Raw genomic sequence first — 26582 nt, 5'->3', positions numbered from 1 at the left:
AAATAATAATATGTATAGTATTTACTGAGTCATAACTCATATAACGATAGTGTAATAAAAACACCTCGTAAATTACTAATAATACAGATGAGTGCATGACTGAAACATACCGTGTCTTCAGCACTTAATTTTAAAATAAATTTGATATGATGTTTTATACGTATAACTTACAGACCTATTAAATAATAATTATAATAAAAGTCTACATTATTTTTATCTCTAATGTATAAAATAATATGTACAAACATGTACCGCCATCCTGACTGGATATAATTGTATGAGAAGTATTTTTCAATACATAAAGTTGTGCAATGTCATTGAGTTTAAATCTGGAAATATTTCACTAAAGTTGACTATACTTAATAAGTTTTCTTAATTACATTTCAAACCAAAAATAAACGCCTGATGTCGAAATCGTCAAATTTTTTAAATGCAAAAATGTTAAAACTAAATACATACACACCTGCACTGGTAGGTACATCATCAATTTATTAAAAAATTGGTAGGCACGCATTTCAAAAATTCGACACTAAAATACAATCTTTGGTTAAAATATGTATGTATAAAAAAAATTATATATTCTTAACAAAATATATATAGTTTGTTCATAAAATTAATTATGTGCATAATATGTATAGTAGGTATTACGTATTTTATACAACCTTTTGGTAGGTTTTTACAAAGTCGGTATAATACACATGTTTAATAACTTCTAAATAAGAATAATAATGACAATATTACAGTCTCAAACGAATACAGCTGCAGCAAATATAATTATAATTAAAAGCTAAGTATACCAATTGCACATAATAGCGGTGCTATTTTTTTGCGAAACCCGTATTTTCTTGGACATTCAATGAGTTATACAAAATAAAACACATACATACTCAAGACTTACACTACCTTTTGACTATTTTTTGATAATGGTAAGTTTTCTCAAGTTATTTATACTTCATAGTTTGTTATTTACAATCATTTAACGATTTTGTGGGTGAGTTAGGGAAGTACCTAAATGTCACGTGTGGCGGTGGTGGTGGTGGTGATGGTGGTAGAGGGAGAGGGAAGAAATATTATCCAAGTATCTGATAATGTATTCCTGAAACCCAATACATTTTAGTAGTCCTGACTTATCAACATTTTATAAACGTACCTATTTTATTATGAAATACATTACATCGTTGTATTTTTCTAACCACCAACCTTTAGCCTCAGCCTTAGCCTTTATAGGCTATATTTAGTACAGTACTAATAGTACTTATCGCGTATTTTTTTAGTTTAATACATTCTTTCCGACCACCACCTGCACCACATGCATTATAGAATTTAAAAGTGTAATCTATGTTCATAGTGTGTCCAAACCATTCCAGTCTTTTATTCCTTTCTTTTTCGGTTGTATTATATAGCCGACGTGAACGTTATCTAAGTTTAAAAAGGAATACGATTAAAAATATCAAGAGAAAAAATTGCAAAATGTAAGATAGGCACCTGCAATAAATAACAATGAAGATACATAGTACTATATGTATTTAGTAACTAGTGAATACCAATAACCAGCATTTGGTTACCAGATATTATCATAACCTATACAAATTGCTGTGTGCAACAAATAACAATAGTATACCTATTGTTTAGATTCGTTGAAAAATACTATGTCCGAGGAAATACGAGTGAGTGCTTGTCGCGTTTAAAAATTAACTCCTCTCCATATGCATTTATGGGGATGGTTTTCGGGGATGAAACGTACACATTATGAAATTTCATCATTATTATAAATCTATGCCAACTGTCCCTACTAAGTGGGTGTGGAGTACCAGTTGTGGTGGTTTTTTAGCGAGTCGGCAGCATACACGGACGACGGTGGCGGAGGTGGCAGCGGCGGGCCAGTGGCCATAGTCGACTTGGACGGATGGTAAAGATGAAAGCCGGCAGCCGAATGATAAAATGCTGCGGCCGCAGCTGCCGCGGCCGCGGACGTCTGATCGTAATGGTCGAGTGGCACGCCGGGCGGTGGCGGCGGTGCTGGGTTGTACGGCTGCGGTTTCAGCGGCAACGCGGGTGCGGCAGACGATGTCACCTCCGCGTGATGGCCGTATTGCTGGTGAAGGTGCTGTTGTCGTATCTGCAGCAATGCGTCCGCGGACGTCGGCGGTGGCCCGTACAAATCATACTGGTGTTGCTGCTGGTGCTGTTGTTGCTGTTGCTGCTGGTGCTGGTGTTGATGTTTGTCGCGTGGTGACACGGATGACGGCGGCGTCATGGCCGTGTGGTAATCGGCATAACTGTATGGTGGTGGTACGGCCAGTCCGCCGCTGTTACCGAACTCGTTTTTCTGCGACCCGAACTGTTGCTGTTCTGAATAACCACCCTCGCTGCCCGGCGGCGTTGGCAACGTGCTCATTTCGCCCGCGTAATACGAGACAGCACTGGCGCCGGGTGAACGGGGAGCGTGCACGTTGGCGCGGATCACCGACTCGCGGTTGGCGTATATTTGCCGGAGCAGTGCTGAGGCTGGCAGTGTGGTGCCTGGTGCACCCCCCGTCGACTGTTGGCCGTGGGGCAATGCACCCTGGTGGTGATGGTGGTGCTGCTGCTGCTGCTGTTGGTGATGATGGAGGTGATGGTGATGAGGTGGCCCGCCAGGGTGATGGTGGTGCTGGTGCTGCTGCAGGTGTAAGCCACCGTTCTGTTGTTGCTGTTGTTGCTGCTGCTGCTGCTGTTGCTGCTGGTGTTGTTGCTGCTGATGGAGGTGGTGGTGATGTCCCAGGTGGTGAGCCCCGATCCATTGGATCGTACTCTTCTGTTGCTGCTGCTTAAGTAGCGCGTCCGTACTAAAGTCGGTCGGTTGGTGTGCTGCCGTCACTGATGACGCGGGCGTCTTGTCCGTGGCCGGCGGCAAGTGTTTGGACATGGCGTGCTCGAGCTCTTTCACGGCGTTGGGGTCGCTAGCGGCCGGTCTCTTATCACTGCCGCTGCCGTTCGTTTTTGGTGGACTGGGCGGCAACGTGGATTGACACGACGACGAGGCGGGGCTCAGGCTGGCGAAATGCGGCTTCCGGCTCACCATAGCATCCTCTTCCGAACTACTGCAGCAGCTATCTGCCGCCGCCACCGCCGCAGCCGCCTCGTCCCGGTCAGAGATTTTCCTTTTGTGTGCTTTCCGTTTGTCGTTGCCTGACTTTTTCGGTTGTATTCCTATGCTGTTGTTGTTGTTGTTGTTGTTGTTGTTGTTCAACTGAAACGAACACGAATCGTAAATATAAACGTCAAAATAATCTATAGAGGACCAAATATTATAATTGAATAGGTATGTTGTATGTATAATGCATTTTATATGCAGTTATCAGGTTCAGACATAATTATATAATTCATACCTGATGTTTTAATTTCAAGAACTACAATGATGACGCAAGTAAAATCACATAGGTGCAACATAGTAATATTATTACTATACAACTATAGTATTCTGTATAACTACCAGTTATCAGTATTATAGAAGTGGGCAGATAGTCAAACTTTATGTCTACTTGATATTTACATTTGTATTAACTATTATTACGTTATTATAAAATATGTTAATCCCACTATCATTTGCAATAACCAATAACCATTTCAAATTAAAATGTTATTTAATTTAACTCACTTGAAGTCGTTCGGACGGTGCGTTGTTCAATTGCGTTATGTCCACATGATTCCTGCCTCTCGTCGGATCACCCTGTCCGTCGGCCGAGTGGCCGTCGTCCAGGTCGGCCGGTGTTAAGTGATCTCTTCTAGGATTTCCTCCTCGCCCATCTAAAAATAAACGATATCCAGTTATAATTTGTGCCAACGCCATAAGTCATAACATATGACGGCCACACTTACCACCGCCACCACCATCGGGTGAACCGTTCTCAGGGTCGTTGCCTCCTGTTTCTTCTCTTTTCACCGCCCTCTGTCTAATATGCTCTTCCATTTGGCAACAATCCATTATCAAATTGTCGAATTCTCTGGCACTAAAATCATCATATATATACATTATACATAATATTATACACCACGATCAATATTCCGCAGAGGTTCGGATAATGTTACGCACATTTTTTTTTTTTTTACTATAGTTGGTGAATGTTCTGAATACAAAACGAGGGGACACACCTAATTGGCGCAGGGTTAAAATTTAAAATAAAATACAACTTACCTGACTACGTAGTTGACGCAAATGATGTTCTGTTCTTCTGCGTTTTTCGAGTTACAGACGACCGTACCGCACGTCTGCATCCAAGTGTAACCACCATTTTTATTCATCACCCTATAGTAATGCGTCATCATTTGTCCTTTGTTAATCACTGAAATAAAAAATGAAAATGTTAATTTGACAAGTGGTAAATATAGAACATTCTCATATAGGTAGTACAACATATTTTTAGGAACCGACTGCATTTATATTATTGTAATTTTATAAAATAACTATTAAAAAACAACTAATTTCAGTAAAATATTACTTAAAATTAAAATTAAAATTATAATATTATATTATATTTAATATAATATTTAAAGTTTTACGTTATTTTGGAATAATAAATTAGATTATCTATTGATATTCTTGATGCTTCGTTCACCGTTAATATATTTATTATAATTTTAATAATAACTTATTCCAATACTTATATTTTTTGTTGTCTTTATAAAAAAATATTATATTACCTAACGGCTGACAGAACTATATAATTATCCATGTATACCTATGTAATTATTGTAATTTCATTACATAAGAAGAAATGTACAGTAAAAATGATTCAGTCCAATATACAGGTAGGTATATATACTATATAGTATGATGTTGAATGTTGATGTAGGTACGTAATTATTTATATATTATATATTGGAACTTTACATTTATATCCAGCTATTGTTATAAAGCAATATAAAAGTAGGTAAGATACTAGGAACTAGCAGTTTAACATTTACAAATAGGAATGGTTTTATATAAAATAATGTCTACATACACACGACGAATAATTCATATATTATAAGTTATAACAATATATCCAATTTTTATTATTGTCCGAAAGCCACTTGCACGCGACTCGAGTGGAATATCTATGCATTAATTTTGGGAAGACGGATCTATGGCGGCGCTATAATACTATTTAAGCATTCAACTCATTCGACCTGACTATGACGAAATAGACATTGTTTTTCCGTCCACTGCATGATTACGACCTAACTATACCTGCAGTAGGTACCTATGGTAGAATGGTATATTGTATATTACTGTAGTAGGTAGAGAGTACTGATGATGAAGACTGGTGGTCGGTAGACATAATATTATTATTATCCGTTTCCTGCAATAAGTATGAAACCTTCTAACTATATCCAGTGGCGGATTTTCAAAATTTTTCTTGGGAAGGAATAGGTCCAGAAAGATAATTCGTATTTCAAAGGTATTATTTATATTAAAAAAAAATTGTTTACTATAATTGTATTTATGTATTTTTATTATATTAACTTAAATTTAAAAGCACCTATAGTTACTTATGTATTTTACAAAATCAAAAAATTAAAACCTATTGCTCAACGTAATATTATTTTGGCGTTTAGGGTTTACCCACGTAAATCCATCACTGCCTGTATCACGATTTCCAGGCACTCGCTGTACTAAGACGAGCAAAATGTGCCTATACACATTAATGTCCTACACGAACGGCATATAATATATATTTTATGCATACATATAATATACATCTAACCATGCACGTATAATAAAACATACACAACAATTGTTGGTTCCTCCTTCGCAGATTTGTCATTGTATATGGCAAAATATTACATTACAGTATATACCCATACCACCGTACTTTCCTTTACCTGTAGGTACTGATGACGACGACTACAATGGTGATGATGATGATGATGGTAATACACACGCACAGCTACAGAGGCACTTGCGCCTGTTGAAATATGCCGGGCAGGTATCGCACCGGAAGCTCCGCCCTCCCCCTGTTACCGGACCACATGCCATTACCCCGGTGGCCACACGTTAGATGTTATCGTCGTCCACCAACAAGAGTCATCGTCTCGTGTACGATGTATTCGGCGAAGACAAAATAGGTAGGTACATATTATAATATTATACTCGGTGCGTATTACTGTTCTGAATACTGATGACGCTCTTCCGGTCGTTATTCAATTACGATCGCGTATAAATATAAATGGCCACCATTTATATGCCCGTTAACGCGAGATATTATAATGTATATCATAGGTAGGAGGTATATCTAGTTGAAGTATACCTACCTACCTACCTACCTAGTCACCACATATTATACGATACCTGCACTAACCATCGCCCGACCCGTATTATATTATTTTACATTTTTATCTGTATCTGCAGCGTATACTATTACAATGCGCACCGTCGCGTACTACTCGAAACTATATGGTAACGACCGTATTGTGTTATAAATTCATAATATAATAAATAATAATATTATGAAGTTGATGTCCATAACATTATAGTCCTTGCATGTTGCAGTATATACTTACAGTCTAGGTGACATTTTCGGAGTTTCCCCACGTCCTCGCCGTGACACAGGGTATACATGTTCATACCAGTCAGTTCGTCGGCCGTATAATCTAGTATTTCCGCCACCCTGTGATAATAATAATAAATCATCGTTATACATTTGCGTATCTATATAGTATATTATACACGAGAACTAAAAGTGTATAAAACTTCAACAAAAACGGTCTCACGGTTTTTGTGTATTTTAAAATTATTTACTTCTTATAATACTTATAACCGTTGAATATATAGATATATCAATAACTAAATATTCCAAAACATACATCATTAAATAGGGTTGTTGGTACAATAGACGTATTTCTCGTCTAATTTTGTAGTTAAAAATTAGTAGTTTTTCAAACGTTTTATGCTCTTATAAACCAAAAAATATTGTTTTTATTTTATATTCGAGTTCAACACTATATTTTTGTATTTTTTTGCAAAGCGAAATTACAATATTTCCAACGAATATCTAGATTCTAGAGGTATCTGAGCATCTCAATCGATATAATTACCTTGGTTCGCAATGAGCTATTCGAAAGTCGAAGTATAGTCTTGTGACGAACATGTCGGTTTCCAGTCGGATTTCGTGCACGCTTGGTGGGGGAAGAGCGATGGCCAGGGACACTGCGCCCAAAAGCGGTGGCGCACATTTCCGATTGTGCGAAAACGTGTACTGTGGCCTCAGTCTGCAAATCAACAGCACCACCTGAAACATAAGAGTAAGATTGTGAGTTGACGATAAAAAAAAAAATCACAATTTCTTAGTGAATTAAAATTTAATGGTTTGTGTGGCTGGTGTGTGTATAATGTATATTATTATTTATTATATACTATAAGGTAAAGGTTGTTGACGAGTTTTTATCGCCTTAATAATATCGTATGATATACATCATATTATATATAATATACGACTGTTAGTGGCGTGTGAAAAAAAACAGTGGTTAACGCGACATCAACAGTTCTGACACGTAAATTACATAAAAAAAAGAGGAAAAACAACCTCTTGGAACCAGAGGCGTTCTTCTCTTGTATACTCATCACGATCACTGGATATGATTTGTACATCCTGACAACGGTCTTAAGTCGGCCGCCTACCAGGTCATTCAATTTTCGTTTTACTATACTCTAAACGTTTACACGTTATGTGGTACATTTTTATTATTATTATTATTATTATTATTTTTTTTTTTTTTGACGCTTCCGACTAGGTATAGTAATTGTTTTTTTTTCGTGTCTATGTGAAACGAATTTTATATATTATCGTTGAATACTTAAGTATCATCTACTTTTTGTCTTTCATTCTATTGGGCTACAATGAAATCGGAACAAAATGATCAAACTCATGACACGCACAATTATTGTTATTAAATTGTTTTCTATTGTTCTTTTAGTGCAAACTTGTCAAAGGAGTTGTTTTTAAAACAAAACGTTCACGGATATATGGTGACTTAATTAATTAGGCTCATTCAGAATTGAAGTTAACAAAATTATGAGAATTGTTCGTCCATAAAACCCAAATCATTCAAATACACCCATAGATGAGTGTATACTGTATATACTATACATATATATATATGTATATGTTTATAAAAAGCCATTGGGATTTTTCTCTCGTCCACCGTCTACGAACCTAAGTGTATAATTATCCATGGTTATTTAACCGATATCTTGTTTTTATTAGTCCATCTGAAGTAAATCAAAAATCAAGATGAAAAAAATACCACCTATAAGGGTTAATAATGTGGTGATGTAATAACTGAATAAGTAATACCAGGTACCTATAATGGTTATTTTCTTTAATTCGTGGAATATAATTATTTTTTTTAGTCGTCTGAAATTACATTGTTCTGTAAGTATACAACCATTGTGGAACACCAATTGTGCATTATTACAATTATTTTTGTTACAATATCAGTGTTAATGTTGTTTTATCATCGTTTGAATTGCTTTCTCTTTGCCATTGTCACCACATAATATGTAAACACACATATACGCATATTACACTATATTATACGTATGTAGGAACATAATATACATTTAACCAATGGTCAATTTTGTGGTGACAGGTTGCCAAAGTATGGAATTTGTAAATGCATCATTGACGATGTGTTTGTACGTTTTTATTTTGTATATTATACCTATATGTCTATGTGTTACGTATACGCAAGACTGATGGTAATTTTCTATACATGAATAATCATTATGTAAACAAATTACAGTAAGTAAAAAAAATATTCTAAGGTATTCAAATACATATTATTTTATTTTTGAGGCTTTATTTTCGCTTATTGTTAAATTTGGACCGAAACCATGCTTTGGGTGCTCGGGGAGATATCCAATTAAAATAGAACAAGTATCTCGAACAAAAGTACTAATTTTTAGTGGTTTCAATGATTCATCATTTATATTTGGGGTGGAATTTCCCTTCAACCCTTGTATTTTCCTCGTCTTTATTTCACATCCCCTTGTTTTATTAGGTCAACACAATCATTCGTATTTTATACAACTTCAATATGATTGTGATAGTATTGATGTTGTGCACAGAAATAAAACTTCATCTTGAAACATATTATTTAAATAGGTACTATGTTTTAATATTTTGTTGGAATATAAGAAGATAATGAAAGTAGTTTTATACAAAAATATACAATTGTATATCAATGACATTTCTTAGTATGGTGAAATTGGTAATTGCCGACGACTTATCAGTTATCAAAATCGAAATATTTTCAAACTATACATAGATTGTATGACGCACTCATTTTTGGCTGTCTTAAGCTTAATAATCACACAACCATCAACCCTTTACTTCAATTTTGGTCTGAAAATTACACTTCTCCCCTCCAAATAAGAGAATTCATATATTATTGGGAAAGTGGAAATGTATAATTCTACACCCTATACGGTGGTAATAATATCCGTATTAGAAAAGTATATATATATGTATGCTCACCCTATATCCGGAGGATTTGAAATGGCAACCACGTTTAGTCAGCGTAGACTTCATTCTAATGCAAAACGCTCTGTCTAAGCCTTTATATGCATTTGTGCTGGATAGAGACATCACTGACGAAACTGAAAATGTTATAAAATAATGATTATTGTAATGCTTTATATTTGTATTTGATTTTTTATTGAATAAGACTATTTGTTTTGTTCTTATGAATTAAATTCATGACTAGATGTTTTTAATGTAAAAATGATTGTAATTACCTATAGTTAATGCAAAATTTAATTATTTAATTATAACAAGTTATGTAATAATAATTTTTGTTTCACCTATTTGTTAAAAAATAAAAATAAAATGTTTCGGCGATCGTATTCACACTATGTTCGCACAATATTATTTGTTACACGGCAATCGGATACAAGTATACAACTTTATATAATTATGTGTTCGAAGTCACGACCGTTTGCGGCCGGACTAATGATCCGTACTTCCTTATATACTACAGAAAATCTATACGATATTATAATGTTCCAAACTATAAGCACATAATCGGTGGTCAGTGTGTGAAAAACGATTATATTTTTATATTTTCGTCGTTTATATGTGTGTATATATATATATATATTATATATTATATATTATACAAATTGTATGTAAAAGTTCAAGAATAATTTTGGAAGAATTAAAACAATTTCAATATATCTTTTATCAAATTAAGTATTTGAGGAAAATAATATTGTGTGAACTCGTATTAGGTTTAAAATCATAGCCCCTCGCGTCAATTCGTAAAAATACTCCGTCACGCACTATCGGATCGAGCGTTGTAACTGAAAAAGGACCAAACTAATTTTTCCCTCGGACTAGATGTTTTTTTTATTTTATTTTTTGGTTATAAATTGGATTGCATTTCAGTGTTCTATACGGCGTGACGGGGCAATAAAAAACACTCAGGGTGAGCGTGTGGCTAATCACGTGAAACGTCGTAGAGTGTGGCCACCGTTGTCTGAAGGGATGGAAACTCACCGTCCGGATTCGCCGTGCCCACATTGGAACTTCCTTCTTCGGAGCCAGCACTGCTGGGCGACGGCGATGCCATCCCCTGGCCTTGAGTCAGTCCTAGGCCTAATTGTTCAGCTAGCTCAGAATGGTCGGCTTGGTGAATGTAGTCGAACACACTACTACCAGTCATCTCTACCTGCAAAAAATAACACGGATAAGTAAAGGAACTAACACAACGGTTTGACATTTGGAAGCCTCTTGAGATATTGGTTGTACGTTACGAGGGGAATTAAACTATTCGGACTTAGTGAAAAATCTTCCCGAATCGTCCATCATTGTTACCGTCCGTAACGTTAATTTAGACTATATATAGGGCCGTGCGCATGGTCTACAAACACTCCCCCCTCATCTCCCATTCACCAGGAAAGGTAAGGGAGGATTGACGCGTTTTAAAGGTTGCGCGGGTGGGTTCCGGCTCGACTCGAATTCGACTCACGTACACTTGAGCCGTGCGAGCGTGTTCCTCATTCGTAATTCCGAACCGTACTCTCTCTCGCCCGCCTGACACAATCAATAGCTATGCTGCAAAGGCCGACACGGGGGAGACCCAGGGTTTTTGCGCTTTTGACGTGGCCTGTACACAGGACTATGGTGTGCAGGGTAGGTTTCTAGAACTGACGATTGTTTCTACATCACATTTCATCCAACAAACTAAACAACGCTCTGGTATTATGGATGTATACTAATAAACTTTTTACTATTTAAAAAAGCAACACTTTTATGGAAATCGCAACTTTTCAATAAAATATAGTTATATTTCATCATGATGAGAACGCACATAAAATAAGGACAACAATTTTCATTAGTTGACATAAGTAAATATAATAACCAAAAATGTAGAATTTTTTATGTGAATAAGACTATAAAAATATAGATAGGTACTAATATAATCGAGTTTATATAAGATATATTCTTTTGGGAACTAACTTATTATACATCAACTCAATATTATATGTGAATTTTTTTTTTATATATAATTATTAATTTTAACGTTTTGTTTATAGAGAAATATAAAAAATTAGTACCTAGTTAAAAAAGTAAAGAAAAAGTAGTAGTAGCAGTATTTTGACTTGATATTAAAATATAATATTAATGCATTGTATTTGTATACATAGAAATATTGGATAATAACTTTTCAAAGGCATATTTTCTTCGGGAATTACAAATCAAAAAAGTGGGAAAGTAGGTAACCTCTCTTCTATTCAGCAGATACATCATCATTGAGTAGGTCACTGTAATGGATATGTTAACTTTGAATTCAATGATAAATCATTTCATACGAAAAACGATTCTGAACGGAGACGGTAGATCAGTCTTTTATGTATATTTGTTAAAATATTAATATTGTTCTTACATATGTACATAATTTTAAATACAATACATTCATCGCGTTGCTCAGAATCTAAAATTATAAGCTAAGAAATTATTTTAGACAAATTCATAACGTCTTATGAAAAAAAAATAGGGGTAAAATTATTTTGACTTCAATGTATTAAGACAGTAGGTATGTGGTTAAATATTTCTATGAAAAAATAAAGTACCTATATGTCCAGCAGAGAATTATAGCCGTGGTCAATTAAAAAAATTATTATTATATACAACCAAGAGAATACGAGAAATGAAATGAATTTGAAAACAATAGATAACGTTTACTAAAAAAGTATTTCAAACAACAATGTACGAATCAAGAGTAATTTAATGTTAAATGAACTAAACAAGGGAATTTATTTTAATATAATTACTCATTATATGAATAATATATAATATAACGTTAATTTAATGTTTCTAAAAGAAGCGTGAAAGTGAATTATACCATTAATTAATTATCTACAGGGTAACTTCGAATACTATATAAAAAAGTAAAAAAATCATTAATATATGTTATCGAGTTTTCATATATTTAACTGCTAAATTCGAGTCATTACCAAAGTCGAAGTAAAGTCAGTGCAGTGTTTGATATAAATTATATTTTGGTATTGTTTCACATATACGTATCAAGTTACCTTGCAACGTGGCTGCAGTGTATATTTAAATAATTATGAAATCACATACATCGTTATATTGTTAAAACTGGATTAATATATTATATTCAGTGGTTAACAAGCAGGGAGCAAAGTGTTTCCCAATTGTTTCGAGTAGAACAGTGTTGAACGCAATTAATATTGTAAAACTCAAACAATTATATATGTGCCATTTTCAAAGGGGAGTTTGGACGGGAAGTGAAGACTTCAACGTTGTATAGCTTGGCGTATAGGTTGTTTCATAGCGTACACATTTATATACATATTGAGCAACACATATAATTTAATATTGTACGGTGTTTCAAAATACTCACTTGAGAAAGACCTAGGTAGATGGACACGGTTTCTGATATGTATAGAAATCGTCCGTCGGCAGCTAAAGCAAACGCAAAACCGTCCAACGACTGTAAAAATAATAAGACATATTGATATTATCGACGTGGTTTTAAGTCATATGTTTTAGTATTTTACTTGAAGTATGTGTGTGCCTTGGTGCTGTTCAAACAATTCCAAGGCTATGGTACTAGGAGATCTATTTCGAGCTGAGGTTCCTGAAACATTTAAAAACATTCTATATTTTCAAGTTAATTTTCATCGCACATATACCATATTATATAGTGTATATTATTATTTATTATATCGTATCTAGTTTGTGTATTTTTTTCATTAAATGCACAAAATCATATCGTTTCCCTCAAATAAGAACTGTTTCCATAGCCCCTACACAAATACATCCAGTTTAATCAAAAAAGTCTATCCTAATCCTCAACTGAGTAAACATTTTCGTCCCCTAAGCACCCTCGCGACTTTCATTTGGCAACTTGGTCGTTTACTTTGCACAAACAGTCTCGCGTAATACTATGTGTTGGTATTAATAACATATCTCCCTTATTTATTAATCGGCACAATAATCGAGTCAATCGCAATAAGTCCATACACAATTATTATGGACATTTATTTATAAAAATGTAACTATCTTAAACGTGTAATATGAATTTATCTTCGTTTGTTTAGCTACAAATAGAACATTGTTGTTTTCAAAAACGCTTATGACATCGTGTAGGTGCCTATCATATTCCAAGTACTAATATCGCCTATACCGCTACTACCAGGGACCATAAAGTATTGGAGCAGGAGAATCGTCCCTTGGGACAACTACCACATGTGTTCCTGGCGGTGTCAACAATTATTTATTGTTCTTTTTACCAAGGGGAAAATTCCCAACTTATGGAATATATGCTATATGAGTGTCAGATACAATTTAAAATTAGTTTTTGTAAATTGTACTTTAAGATATTATTTTAGGCCTACCAAATATATAACTCTTTATTGCCAGATTTGTTTTCGATCCATTATTTTTTATAATAATTCGAATCCTAGTAAAAGTACCACGGGGTGGATTCCCTATTACAAAGTTTTATTTTGTTAAAATATTAGTAAACGTTACAAAACGAGTAATTTTTAAGCTACCTAAACAATTCGAGATTTTCATTTTGTTATACTTCTATAAATAAGCGAGCTATAGGTGTAGATTAAATGAATCAAATATAATATATTAATTACATAAAATCTTTATCCGCACTAAAATAATATGTTTATAACTATATCTAAAAATACTCTTTAATATAAACCATTTTTAAATACCAATTTTCTCAATTAGTATAATTTTACCAATCATATATTTCAGAGGCTTAGTGAATATAAAACATTGACCGCTGCCAAACTGATAAAAACTTGTAATTCAAAACTCTTCTTCACTATTGTTGTTAAATCAGTTTACGAATTTTTTTTACTTGGTTGTAAACACAAATAAATATATACACATAGGGTGGGGAAGTGCACCTTTGTTATCCAAATTAACTTAAGTCGGTGGAGCGCGTGTGTGTTTAACAAATCCCGTCCCCCTATTTTGCGGGTGGCTGATTGAAACCACAAAAATAAAAAGAGAAAGGGGGGAATGTTTAAAGCCCTCCCCTTGCATTTAACTCAGTTAGCTCGAGGTTTATTCATGGGTCCCAGCAATCAGTCGGGTAGTGTTTTAAACTCTTCTCACCCTAAGTTCCTCTTTGTGATGATAACAAGCCCCCAGGCACTCTTAATTCGCTTTAAAGTGATGTCGGCCGGATTTGTTTGACGAAAATATTATTACAATTATTATACCCGCGAATTATAATCAAATTTGGTGGTTATTGAGATATTGTCAACATGGAATTATTATTAGTTTAAAACCACATGGTGGTGACGATTTCACCATGATCCAAAAAGTACAGTGTCACTATAACCACCAAATAAATATTTTTACATAAATGTATATTACTTTATAGTTTATCGATTCAGTAGTATAATACATAACTGCAATTTAAATCAAATAGATACAGTATAATTGAATGAATAACACGATAATAATCTTTAATTAAACCTTAAACATACTTTTTTTAGTGGGTACCTCTTGAAATTATAAATTTTACAGGTGGGTGATTTTTTTGAAAGACTTACTGCATAAAATATAATATGCCTAATGTAGGTTTAATATTAGACGCACCACTTAAGAATTAAATTTATCTCTTTTGATTTTTAAAATAAAAAATTTCAATAGTTACAATGAAATTATCGTGTTTTATTCCAGACAAGATGTAACGGAGCAAGGCGTATTTCAGTGGATGTAAGCAACATAGGTACGCTATACAATAGTGATGATGATGTTGATGTCGATAGCATGTATACTGTATAGCATTTTTGCTGGCAAGAGGTGTAATCAAAATAATTGCCGTAACGGTGGTACGATATAAATATTGATCGGATGATTGACCGTGGAGAGAGATGAGTTTGGCGGCCTAGGTATTGGACAATGGGCATGTGCTCTCGAGTCTCGTGCTGATAGCCGTGGAAAGAATTGTCATTTTTTTTTCCAAGACACGAGTCACAAATTACTAACTGTCTCTTGTTCTTTTAGCTTCTTCGTCCTTGCCCCTCTGTTTTTTGTTTTTTACACGCCAGTCTCCTATTGTGTCACCGAACAAGAAAGCTCCGAATTACTTTATATATACAATATTATCTTTATATTACAATTACTTTATATATAATATAATATAGATGCTGTGTTTTGTCACTTCCATTGGAAAGCATTTCCGAGAATATTTCATGATACTCTCCGATATAACCTGAGTAGATATATAATATGAAAATAGTACCTAACCAATAAAAAAAAATCAAGTTGTCAGTAGAAAATGAACGGTGTTTAAAATGAGCTGACTAACTGACACGGACAATTCGATAAAGTATAGACGTATATTATGTAAACATGTTATGACTTAATTGTTTATTTATGTGTATAACACAATTACATGAAATTATTTCAGAAAGATCTATACAGACTTATAGGTAGGTACAGTATTGTCCGAACACGATATAAACTAAGGCATTCTATGTTTGTATTTCTCTAAAAATGTTTATACTATTTTTAAGATTTTTATTATTTATGTAGTTTAAATGCGTGTATAATTAAAAACAAAGTCTGCTGTTTTCTGAGACAGAAAATGTAATTTTTCTTTTTACACATGCAGAATAAAAGTGTCAAAATTAATTCTATGCCATACCTAAAAGTTAGTGGTCTAACATTTGATACAACTTAATAAAAATGCAATAATAGCTGGTATTAGATATTATTCTTGGGAAGGACCATAAAAAATAATTGCGTAACCTTAACTGCTAATAATGTGTTTTTTATATGATATACTTCGATGAAATATATTTAAAATAAAAAATGAAATTAATACATATAAAATTAAATATAAATACCCACGAATCTAAAATTCAAAACATGCACTTGACTAAATTAGACAATGCGACCATATAAGACAAATGAAACGTGACATTAGAAATTGTCTAGTTAACATTTTTGTGTGTGGCTCGGCAATGACGTAAATAATTGATAGTGTATTATAGTTTTATATATATTTTTGGGATACTCTTTCAGCGAGGTCTAATCGAACACGAGACGGTGACTTAAACGGGCCAATTCCACGAGATGGTATATGTTCGGGCACTGCCGGGCCTCTTCGGAAGTCATTATATTGTATTATAATAATAATACCCAGCAATGATGTCAACCAAAATAATAATATATTATTGTCTGTGAAAAAAATATGAATATGTTGTATTTGGGTAGAAAAGTCGGTGTGCCTGTGTGTCGCCGCGGGCCAATCGTCATAGTATTATAAATACACGGACGCTATCCACGGGACGTCGCCGTCGGCACGCGGACGGGTGGATGGGTGAGCATCGCGAAGAGCAATACAACAATAATTAAACGGTGAATAAATTATTATCATTAGTATTATTACGATTATTAATAATAATAATATATTGTTGAGATACTCTCGATGATTTTCGAGTATTGACCACGCCCATCGCCCTCTTCCGTCACAAAACCTATTACGCGTTCGCGCCTCTTACGTATGCAAATTGGCTCGTGACAAAGTGTTCGTTTATAATGTACGCAAATTTCATCGTACGCGTGTGTATGGGTTTTGTGTGGGTGTGTGTGTGTGTGTGTGTGTGTGTATAAGTTGCGCACGCCGTCACGGGGTTGTCGGCTGTGGGTGCCTCCTTGTTAATCTAATAACACTACCGCCGCGCCGCCGCCGTTAACTAAATCGGCCGCCGTCACCCTCTTTTATACACGTAATATTGGCGGCGCGACGTTTAGCTAGTTAGATCCGTATTGTGTGCGCGCGCACCCACGACTTAGGTTATCATTATTATTATTATTATTATTATTATTATTATTATTATTATTATTATTATTGTTACTGTTACTGTTATTATTACTATTATTATCGTTGGAAGTCAGAAAACTGTATAATATGTATACGCAAAGTCAATCGTTCGTGCAGCGCCCGCGGCCGATCAAACGAACCGGAAAATATTACAATATAATATTATATGTGTTATCACTATTCACTACATTATGATTATTGATTATTATTGCTCTTATACATCTGTTCATCCTACAATAACGCACTACACACGATGTACAAATACATATTGAGTTGGACGGATTTGTACAAATTACTTATATATTTTACTAAAAAGTAGAAAACCAATATATTTGTATTCTTCTGGTAATAAATATAAACTTGGATCATAAACGAATAGTAAATAATCATTTAACTAAAAACATAGGTATTTTTAAGGTTCAAAAATTGTTGTAGGGTAGGTACCTACTACATATAATATATTTTGGGCGCAAAACCACATCATATACCTAACATGCGCAATCTACACTGACGAAAAGACTGCTGTCGCCCGCCGGCTATGTAGTCCCGACGGACACTCGATAACTGGTAATTCGATAAACGTTGGGTAGAATAAACGAATTTACTTGACCGTTCGACGAGTGCATTTAAACGCGAAATTGAATTACACCAGGCGGCAGGCTGGTAATGTTTTGATTGACACTTGTGCGGTGGTCATAGTGTGGTCATCGCCCCATACAAAAATTAAAGAGGTATATACCTAAAACTAAGTTTGTCATGGTAGACTGCATGATCATTAAACGTACAACGTGTCAAAAAAGTGTGCCCAACTACTCAAAAATTGAAGAGTGTGATTTAAACATTTGAAGAATTGGAAGCATCTTAAAAGACTTGAATAAATAATGTTAGTCACCTATACGAAAAGCCTAAAAGCATAATTTACTGGACCTGCATCATAGATGATTAATTATGAACAAAAAAGTACATTTAAAAATAAATATATAATATTTGTTATTCATGAATAATGAATATTGAATAAACACTTATATTTTAAAATAAAATTATTAAAGCACAGTTATACACATATTTTGTATTCATGCGTATTTTATTAAAATTGGTAATAATAATGGAAACTTAAAATTGTATTTCTTGTTTATCATTCCAAATGTTCAATTCAAAACATAAAATATGCATATTGTATCTACTTAATATATAGGTACTTAATGTATGTTAACCCTTCATGGTATGAATTTATTTACTTAAATACAGAATAGTTTTCATTCGGTAATGATCAATCTATAATATATTAAATAACGTGTTGAGAAATTAATGTTAATTTTTCTCAATATCTATAGGCTCTCACATAAATATTAAGGTATCACTTCATAACTAATTTGCTTAAATTATACGTAAAAATAAGGACGGTTGTAAATTGCATCGCATAATTTGAAACCGTGTAAAGAACACATTATCATACTTTTATCAAATAACAAAAAATGCTAAAAATTATATGTTTAGTCCCTTTTTTTAAATTTCAAACAGATCTGCCCTTTAATTGAATGCCGGTCAAGTGTAAAAGTTATTTTTGTCTTCCTTATTCCAACCCCCAAAAAAACTGTACTCGCGCACCCGGAAGAAGAAACGCGATTTTACAATACGGTCGTCGCCGCAGTTAAACTGAATTCGTCAAATTAGTGATTGTCAAAAGCAACGTCCACGACAAGTGCAGGCATCAACCCCACGAAAAATAAACTACATTAAAAAGAAATGTTACTCTTTGTAGTCTGTAATATTTGTTATTATGTTTTTATTTTATTAAAAATCTTCTATTGTACACCAAACTATCATAGATATGACTTTCACATTTGTTTGAGACCAATATATAAATAATATAATTAGCAATAGAATATTCAACTAATTGTACCAATTATTAATGACATATGTAATTACTATTTGGTTAAATAAAATGTGCGTTTATTTACCTTTTAGGTTTTTGGATGCAGATTGCGGGCCATCCCTAGTCCACGGTGGATCTCCGTGACCTGAGAAGTCTCTCAGTTTCAGGTACGATATTGTCAGCCGTATGATGGACGCTTTATCCAACTGCGACGTAATTGCTGCAGGCAACGGAAGCATTTTGGCCAGCTCATAAAACTCGTAGTTCTCTTTGCCCCGTCTCGACCTAGCTGCGTCTCGACTTTTTTCTTTTCTCAATTCAAGTATTCTAAAAAAAAAAAAACATAATAATAATAATAATAATAATAAATAAAAAACAAATTAAAATTAAAAACCATAGATATCCGATAAACCTTATAAGAAGTATATATTCACACATAATATCGATTAATGGGAATAATAAATTTAATGGAACTTGTTGCTGAAACATATTATAAACCTGACGATTAAAATGCACGAGCTGTCGAGAGTTCGTTTTTAATTATTAAACCATACACACGTAGTCGTCTTCGTCGATAATATTGATCAAGTAACCGGACGAGTCCATGTAAGGAATAGACGGACGAACCCCCGAGCGTTATATTCGAGTCACATGCGTCGATGTACATCATATCGCACACACTGCGCGCCGTCTAACTATTATTACTTTTCTCCGGATTTGTCAACAATTCAAATTTACCGGTTTTTTGATCGTACCTATATGTTATCTCGTTATATACGTATACATATTATTATTTCGTTGTCGTTGTTGCATATAGAACGACGAGATGGCGAGAAGTCGTTGCCAAATGCAATGTGTATCACTGTACAGTGTATAATAATTAATAACCTTAGACATAAAGTCTGATGAGTGCGAGAGAGCGTGATTTTATGCTTAAAAATCTGACCTTCGTAAAATTTTGAATTGCCAACTCGTATAGATAATAATTCTAGTGTCGCTATACCAACGATATAGATGATATTATAGTAATTGTATAGCCTATTACATTTAATATTTATTTTACCATTTGTTGACAGTAATATAAATAAATTAATTAATATTTCATTAATTTGTTTTTTTGAATTATACCTGAAATCTAATCCTGATGCAATAATTGAATAAAATAATCACTATTATTTTATACAATAGGTACTAATCTTACACTTTAATATATTTGAATCAGTCAATTTCTATTCAAATATCAATATTTAAATAAACCAAAATACGTTGTTTGAAGTCGAACGGAGTTTTTTACCTTTCAGTACACTCATAGGTATAAATCATAAATGTATATTGATGAATTTTTATTTTTATTTTTTACCATTTTTAAACGTGGTTGGCTGATACTGGTGTGTTTTACACGGTTGACGCAATAGATCTAAATACGATAGGGGACAATCAATACTCAATATTTATGAGCAATGTGTGTTGCCCGAAGACCATTTTATTGCGTAGACGACAATAGGTAGGTATGCATTTTTTTCATTATTGTGATCATTCATATCATATTCTGACACAACCATTTTCGGTATTATGAATCGTTAAATTATATAAGCTATCTTTTTTTTTTACACCGATCGTATCATTTTTCTCACTAACAACCTGGTCAGAAGAGCAATAAATTTCCCGCTTAGTACATATTGTGTCAAGAGCGATCGAGAAAAAAAACTGTCAGCGATACATTAAAAAATAATAATAAATAATGAACTAACGATACGATATAAACATTTTTTTTATGTCACGAAAACGTGTGTGATGGGAAAATAACTTCAGGTAAATATGATCATTACGTCAGTTACCAATTAAATAGATAACATACTATAAGACCCCAGAAGTTATTAGAAGAAAACGGATTTAAATTAATAAGACTGTTTGTTTTTAAGGGGAAAATAATGTCCACCGATATCTGCCGATTTCCCTCGGGAGTGACTTGACCCAACACTACTCTCTCCACACAATCAATTGCATCCGAGTCATATATTACATATATACTGTACATTTAATCAAAAATATACTCTAGGATATCATCCTCTTATGTTATACTTAAGTTATAAACTTGTGGGTATAAATTCTAACAATAAATATGAGTTATTATTGTTATCAAATTTAAGCACAGAATGATATTATTTAGATATTATAATCGATCCACGCCAGAAAGTTGTAATGATTCAAATATATTACATTTGATACGCATTAATAACAACTGGGTACTTGACAAGAACTGAGAACTACTAACTATTTTATGCAATAGACCAACGAAAATTCTAAACATAAAACAATAATTTCAAGCGGACACATATTTTGGGTTAAAATGATGATATAATATTATTGGAACATATTATAATACATCGTTGCATGGATACTTTTACAACAAGAAATTATAACCGTGAAATTCATCTTAAAATGAATCATAACAATTCTAAATAAAAGATCATATCAATCGATTTTTTTCCTTGGAGTCATATATTATATAGATTATAGGTATATTTATGGTATTTAAAGTTGTTATTATGTAATATACATAATATATTGTGCTTTAAGATAAAATAAACATTATAATATTATAATTTGTTTTTTTAAATCTTGGCATCTTAGGCCATTTTCTGGAACAATTTTAACAGGTTTACATTATATTATCTTAAAATACATTAACATTAGTATAATAACTAATAATTACAAATGATTAATTAAATTAGACTCAATTATAAATGCCATTGTGTTATTTATGTTCTTTGGATGGAGAGCTTCAGAGAAGATGTCTGGTACTTCTGCTTCCCTTTTATCCGTTTCATAGAAGAGATATTATGCTTTTATGAATGTATATAAACTAGATCATTGACATTTGTATAAAAAAAATAATTATAGTTTTCAATAGATAATTTAAAATGTATATTGAGATCGACAGATTTATACATCATAATAAATGCCTATACATAATGATTATGAAGTACTACATAATACAGATTGACTATAAAATATTCTAGTCATTTATGATCGATACTATCTATATCATCTAGGACCTACGTATATATTGTCTAAAATTCAAATTCCTATACATTTTATGCCTTCGATGTTTGACGGATTTTTACTCGTGGGTGTATTTATAATATATATGTTTTTTAAATTCAGACCTTTAGCGATGTTCAATAGCGGCTCAAGAGTTACGATAAACTTAACAGTTGACAATTATTTGAGGTTCGGAACTTAGGGTGTGTATTTTGAGATTTGACGGTTACAGTGATAATGAAATACATGATACAGGTTTATCGTTTTATATAGCACTGTTGTTGATTATTGCAGTGTCCGAGAAATTACGCGATAATTTTTCTGTCGTATTGGCAGCCCTTGTGCGCGTTTCAAAGGCAAACGAAGTTAACGTTCATACAATATATATATATACACACACACACACGATCTGGTGCACATTGATTGGCGGTGGAGGAAATAAAAACGTTAGCGTTTCGGTATACGCGAGGGGACAAGGTGTAGTGAGAAAATAGAAAGAGAGGAAAAAAAGAAGGAATTATCAATGACAACGGTTTCCCCTTGGCGCGCGCCAGCCACTTGTGTTCTTCTTCTCTTCTTTTACGAAGCAAATTGACCAAATTGCCCGACCAGAGGCGGCGGCGAAGTTCCCGCGGGACCGTACGAGCTGTGTCGGCGGCCACTCGGCACTTTGGACCCCGCGCCAACACACACACCGTGTTTATTAGGTTACCGGTTCTCTTTCGAAAAACATTTTCGCTTTTGCAGACGGACTTATATATATTTCTGTGAGTGTGGTGTTTGTGAGTGGGTGCACAGTGCACACTGCAAATGCGTGCGTGTAAAAACATTTGAAGTATCGAATGACCGGCAGTCACATTCCATTTAAATATTCACAAATTCACAAATTCACCAACTCGCCAAAACAATATTACTGATGATAAATTGATGATCATAAATGATACATGATATATTTACAAGTGTTGATGGCTATAATTCTACATATTATTATTATATGGTCTAAGTCTAAGACACAATAGGTAGGTAGGTACCTACTCAAAGAGAATATCTACAAACAAACTCAAATCAAATTAAGGTATACTTATTTGAATAATAGTTATTAGAATTGTAAAATAAATGTTTATTAATATTATTAACTAGTGGACATCTTGCTATAAATTTAGGGCATTAAGATTCAGTGTTGAGTGGTTTTGAATTTATTAGAAATGGTTTTAATTATCCCTAAATATAAAACTATTCAATTTCTAAACAATTAATACCTATCTGCTTTAATGCATATTGCATAATATATGAAACTTTTATATTATCAATAGATATACATAACCAAGTTAATACTTATGTATAATACCTATTAGGTATATAAATAATCAATTATGTATATGAAATATTATTTTGCCATAATAAGGGACAGGCACATTTTCAATTAGACTCAATATAATTTTGTCTTCAATTAAAAAATGGTGCTCTAGTTTTCTATAATTATTCAATCATAAAAGTACCATTTTTTTCTTACAATCCATACTTGAATTATTGCATAGTTCTTTGACCAATAGTCAGATATACCTAACCTAACCTTAAGATTTTATTTCTAGTTTACTTTATTATAATCGTTTATATAATAGTAAAAAATAAAAGAATAATAGGTAAGTATGCAAAAAGTATTTTAAATTATTATATTATAGTGAATGTTAGTAGTTTGAAAATGTTTTTTATTTTATTTTGTTATTGTTCTTTTTTTCGAATACAAAGTAAAATACAAATGGCTGTTGATCTCATTTTATATTAATAACATTCCGTTACGGATCACATGAAACGTTGATTTTTTATATTCGTAGACATTAATTTTTTTCTTCGTTCATTTCTATTGTTTGTTCGACATTTTTAAGAGAGTGCGAGAAAGACCGCGTTAATCCAGAACAGCTACCGGGTCTTGTCGCCTTTGACCTGGACAGAAAGCCGCCGCCCGAGTGTTTGATTAAATAATCCATCATCAATCTCTTCTCAACAATAAAAGAAGAGAGAGAACGATCAGTATAGAAAGGGCAAGAGAAATATTAGAATTATCCTCTATTCATTCACTATTATACGTATTTTTTATTATTATTATATATATAATAAATTCTATGAATTTACAGCAGCGTATTGTTGTTATAAAGTTGTAGGATCGATTCTAAGTCGAAAAATTTTGTACGTGATTTTTGTTATTTTCACTAGAAATGCATTTTTCTCCCTTTCAAGTTTTTATGACGAGAAAGCAGTAAAAGCCAGCAAGGAGGTCTATTACCTGCAATTCATCGGAGACCTATGAAAACTGGACATCCTCGAAAATCGAACTTCCCGTGGGACTGTGTTTGCAACTTTTATAAACCCTCTCCAGTACAGAAAATGCCACTGGTCAATTTTATGTTATCACTAGCTCTTCGTCTGTACACTGCAGCATACAGCTTAAATTATAATTCTACATTTTTTATATAAGATATTAATTTAGTTTAAGTGCTATAATATCTTAATGGTATAAAATAGTACATTCAAATTTACTTTAATGCTATTCCAAATCATGTTCATAAATATAACATCGTAGGTACATATATTTATGTTAGGTTTATACCTATTTACATAAACTAATTTTTTTAATCAATATATAATTAGTAAAAATACGGAATAATAAAAACTAGACAAGTTCTCAAACTATTCATGCAGTTTCCGGCAGCCGGGGGCTACTTATTCTATAGAAATAGGCATAGAACATTTTAAATCAATAATAAATAATAGTATTTTAACAAAACAATCAATGGAGGAAGATTACAACACAAAAAACTCTCTTTTCTATGCACTGTGACTGCGTTCTTTTAAATAAACAAATCTTATAAAAACTAATATTAATTAATATATATCTACATAACAGGTAGGGTACGCTTTACAATTCAGTGTCACTTATATTATTCTACTTTAAGTCTGTAAGCTATGAATATTTTTAAATTTTGTTCAATGTTCATGTGTCTAAACTATTGAGTCACATACATTTTTATGAGTTCAAATTGTCCAAATTTTGTTTTTTGTTGCATTAGAAACAAAGTCATTTCTTCTGTGTACCCTGTTTTCGTGGACAAGCAGCGAGTATATATTCTAATGAGTAGGTTTTAATTTATTTTTAAGGCATTGACTTCATGGCTATTGACCAGTTTTTATCGTGAAGAAGGGGTAGGTTGGTTGTTTCGGAACACGTGTATTTGGTGCGGAGATTTGTCACTGAAAATCCGATTGCTAGCGAACACGTTGATGACTGAGGCCAACCACCATGTTACATCACTACACTAGGCCCAAGTGGGTTTTTTATTTTAGAGAAAATTATAATAATTATAATATTGCAGGTGGTTTACTGCAGTTTAATCTACTATAATAATATAAATTTATTAAAACGTGTAGGAAATAGCTAGCGAGAGGCTTGCCTTTGTATACATATATTTAAAAAGACCAAAATACTGAAAATGTACAGAAGTATATCTAAAATTTGCAAACATAATGTTGTTCAATGCTTATCGTTACAAATTCGGTCGGTAGTCAACACAATACAGTGGTCCGAAGACTAAAATGGGTACCTCTCTATTTATTTATGTATAGTACCTAATATTGTGGTAATATAGACCCAGTGCCGCAAAAACCGGGTATGCAGAGTGTGCGGCGCACACGGGCCTCAAGGCTTACATACATTTGGGGGGCCCCGGGCCCAATTTGGAGCAAACACTGAAATTGTCTTAAAACTCAAAACTTAATTATTCATAATACTTTTTTTTTTAAGTTGAAACATTATTGTAGTTGTAGGTATATACTAATATTAGATTAAGTAATAAGTATGTTAAAATGGATGGTAGGTTTAGAAAAAGGTGGGTACTATCAAGTATTCAAGTGTCAACGTTTCTAATTTTTTAAGTACAATCAATTTTTCCATAAGATCTATTTTTATCGCGTATGGGTCTTTGTTTGTCGCATTGTCGGAAGAACAACAGGCTGATAGCGGAAAACGCCGACGGTTGATTAGTGACGACGTACACAACATTTTACAGGTATTTAGTACTGGGAGGCCTCTGAAATCCGTTTAGTCTGCCTTTTTATTTTTATTAATTTTAGCTTATTCTATAACATCACTTATTCTTATTGTTCCCTTTGAAACAGATTGAATAAAACGTATGAACCAAAAAAAATTTTTTATATATGTAGGTATACACAAAACCTAAAAACGTTGGCACTTCTAGATTGTAATACATACAGTAAAATTAATTTAGGAAGGTGCCCAAAAAAATATTGC

General features: G+C 33.2%; 1 protein-coding gene across 2 annotated transcripts in view; it reads right to left on the bottom strand.

The window, feature by feature from the left end:
• Positions 1-782: 782 nt before the first annotated feature.
• The window catches only part of LOC111031185 (protein trachealess), a 121490-nt gene continuing 95690 nt past the window's right edge, over positions 783-26582 (bottom strand). For both annotated transcript variants that reach the window (XM_022311020.1, XM_022311021.1), the window contains 11 exons: positions 19317-19558; positions 13049-13128; positions 12892-12981; positions 10521-10692; positions 9501-9622; positions 7060-7253; positions 6526-6632; positions 4178-4325; positions 3862-3992; positions 3641-3789; positions 783-3232 (listed from right to left, as the gene is read on the bottom strand). In XM_022311020.1, coding sequence (XP_022166712.1) covers positions 1793-3232; positions 3641-3789; positions 3862-3992; positions 4178-4325; positions 6526-6632; positions 7060-7253; positions 9501-9622; positions 10521-10692; positions 12892-12981; positions 13049-13128; positions 19317-19558 — 2875 coding nt within the window. In that variant the 3' untranslated portion in view covers positions 783-1792. The remainder of the gene's footprint in view (positions 3233-3640; positions 3790-3861; positions 3993-4177; positions 4326-6525; positions 6633-7059; positions 7254-9500; positions 9623-10520; positions 10693-12891; positions 12982-13048; positions 13129-19316; positions 19559-26582) is intronic.

Source organism: Myzus persicae, unplaced genomic scaffold (assembly GCF_001856785.1).
Source record: "Myzus persicae strain clone G006 unplaced genomic scaffold, MPER_G0061.0, whole genome shotgun sequence".
Lineage (NCBI taxonomy): Eukaryota > Metazoa > Arthropoda > Insecta > Hemiptera > Aphididae > Myzus > Myzus persicae.
This window is presented reverse-complemented; position numbering and strand designations above follow the sequence as displayed.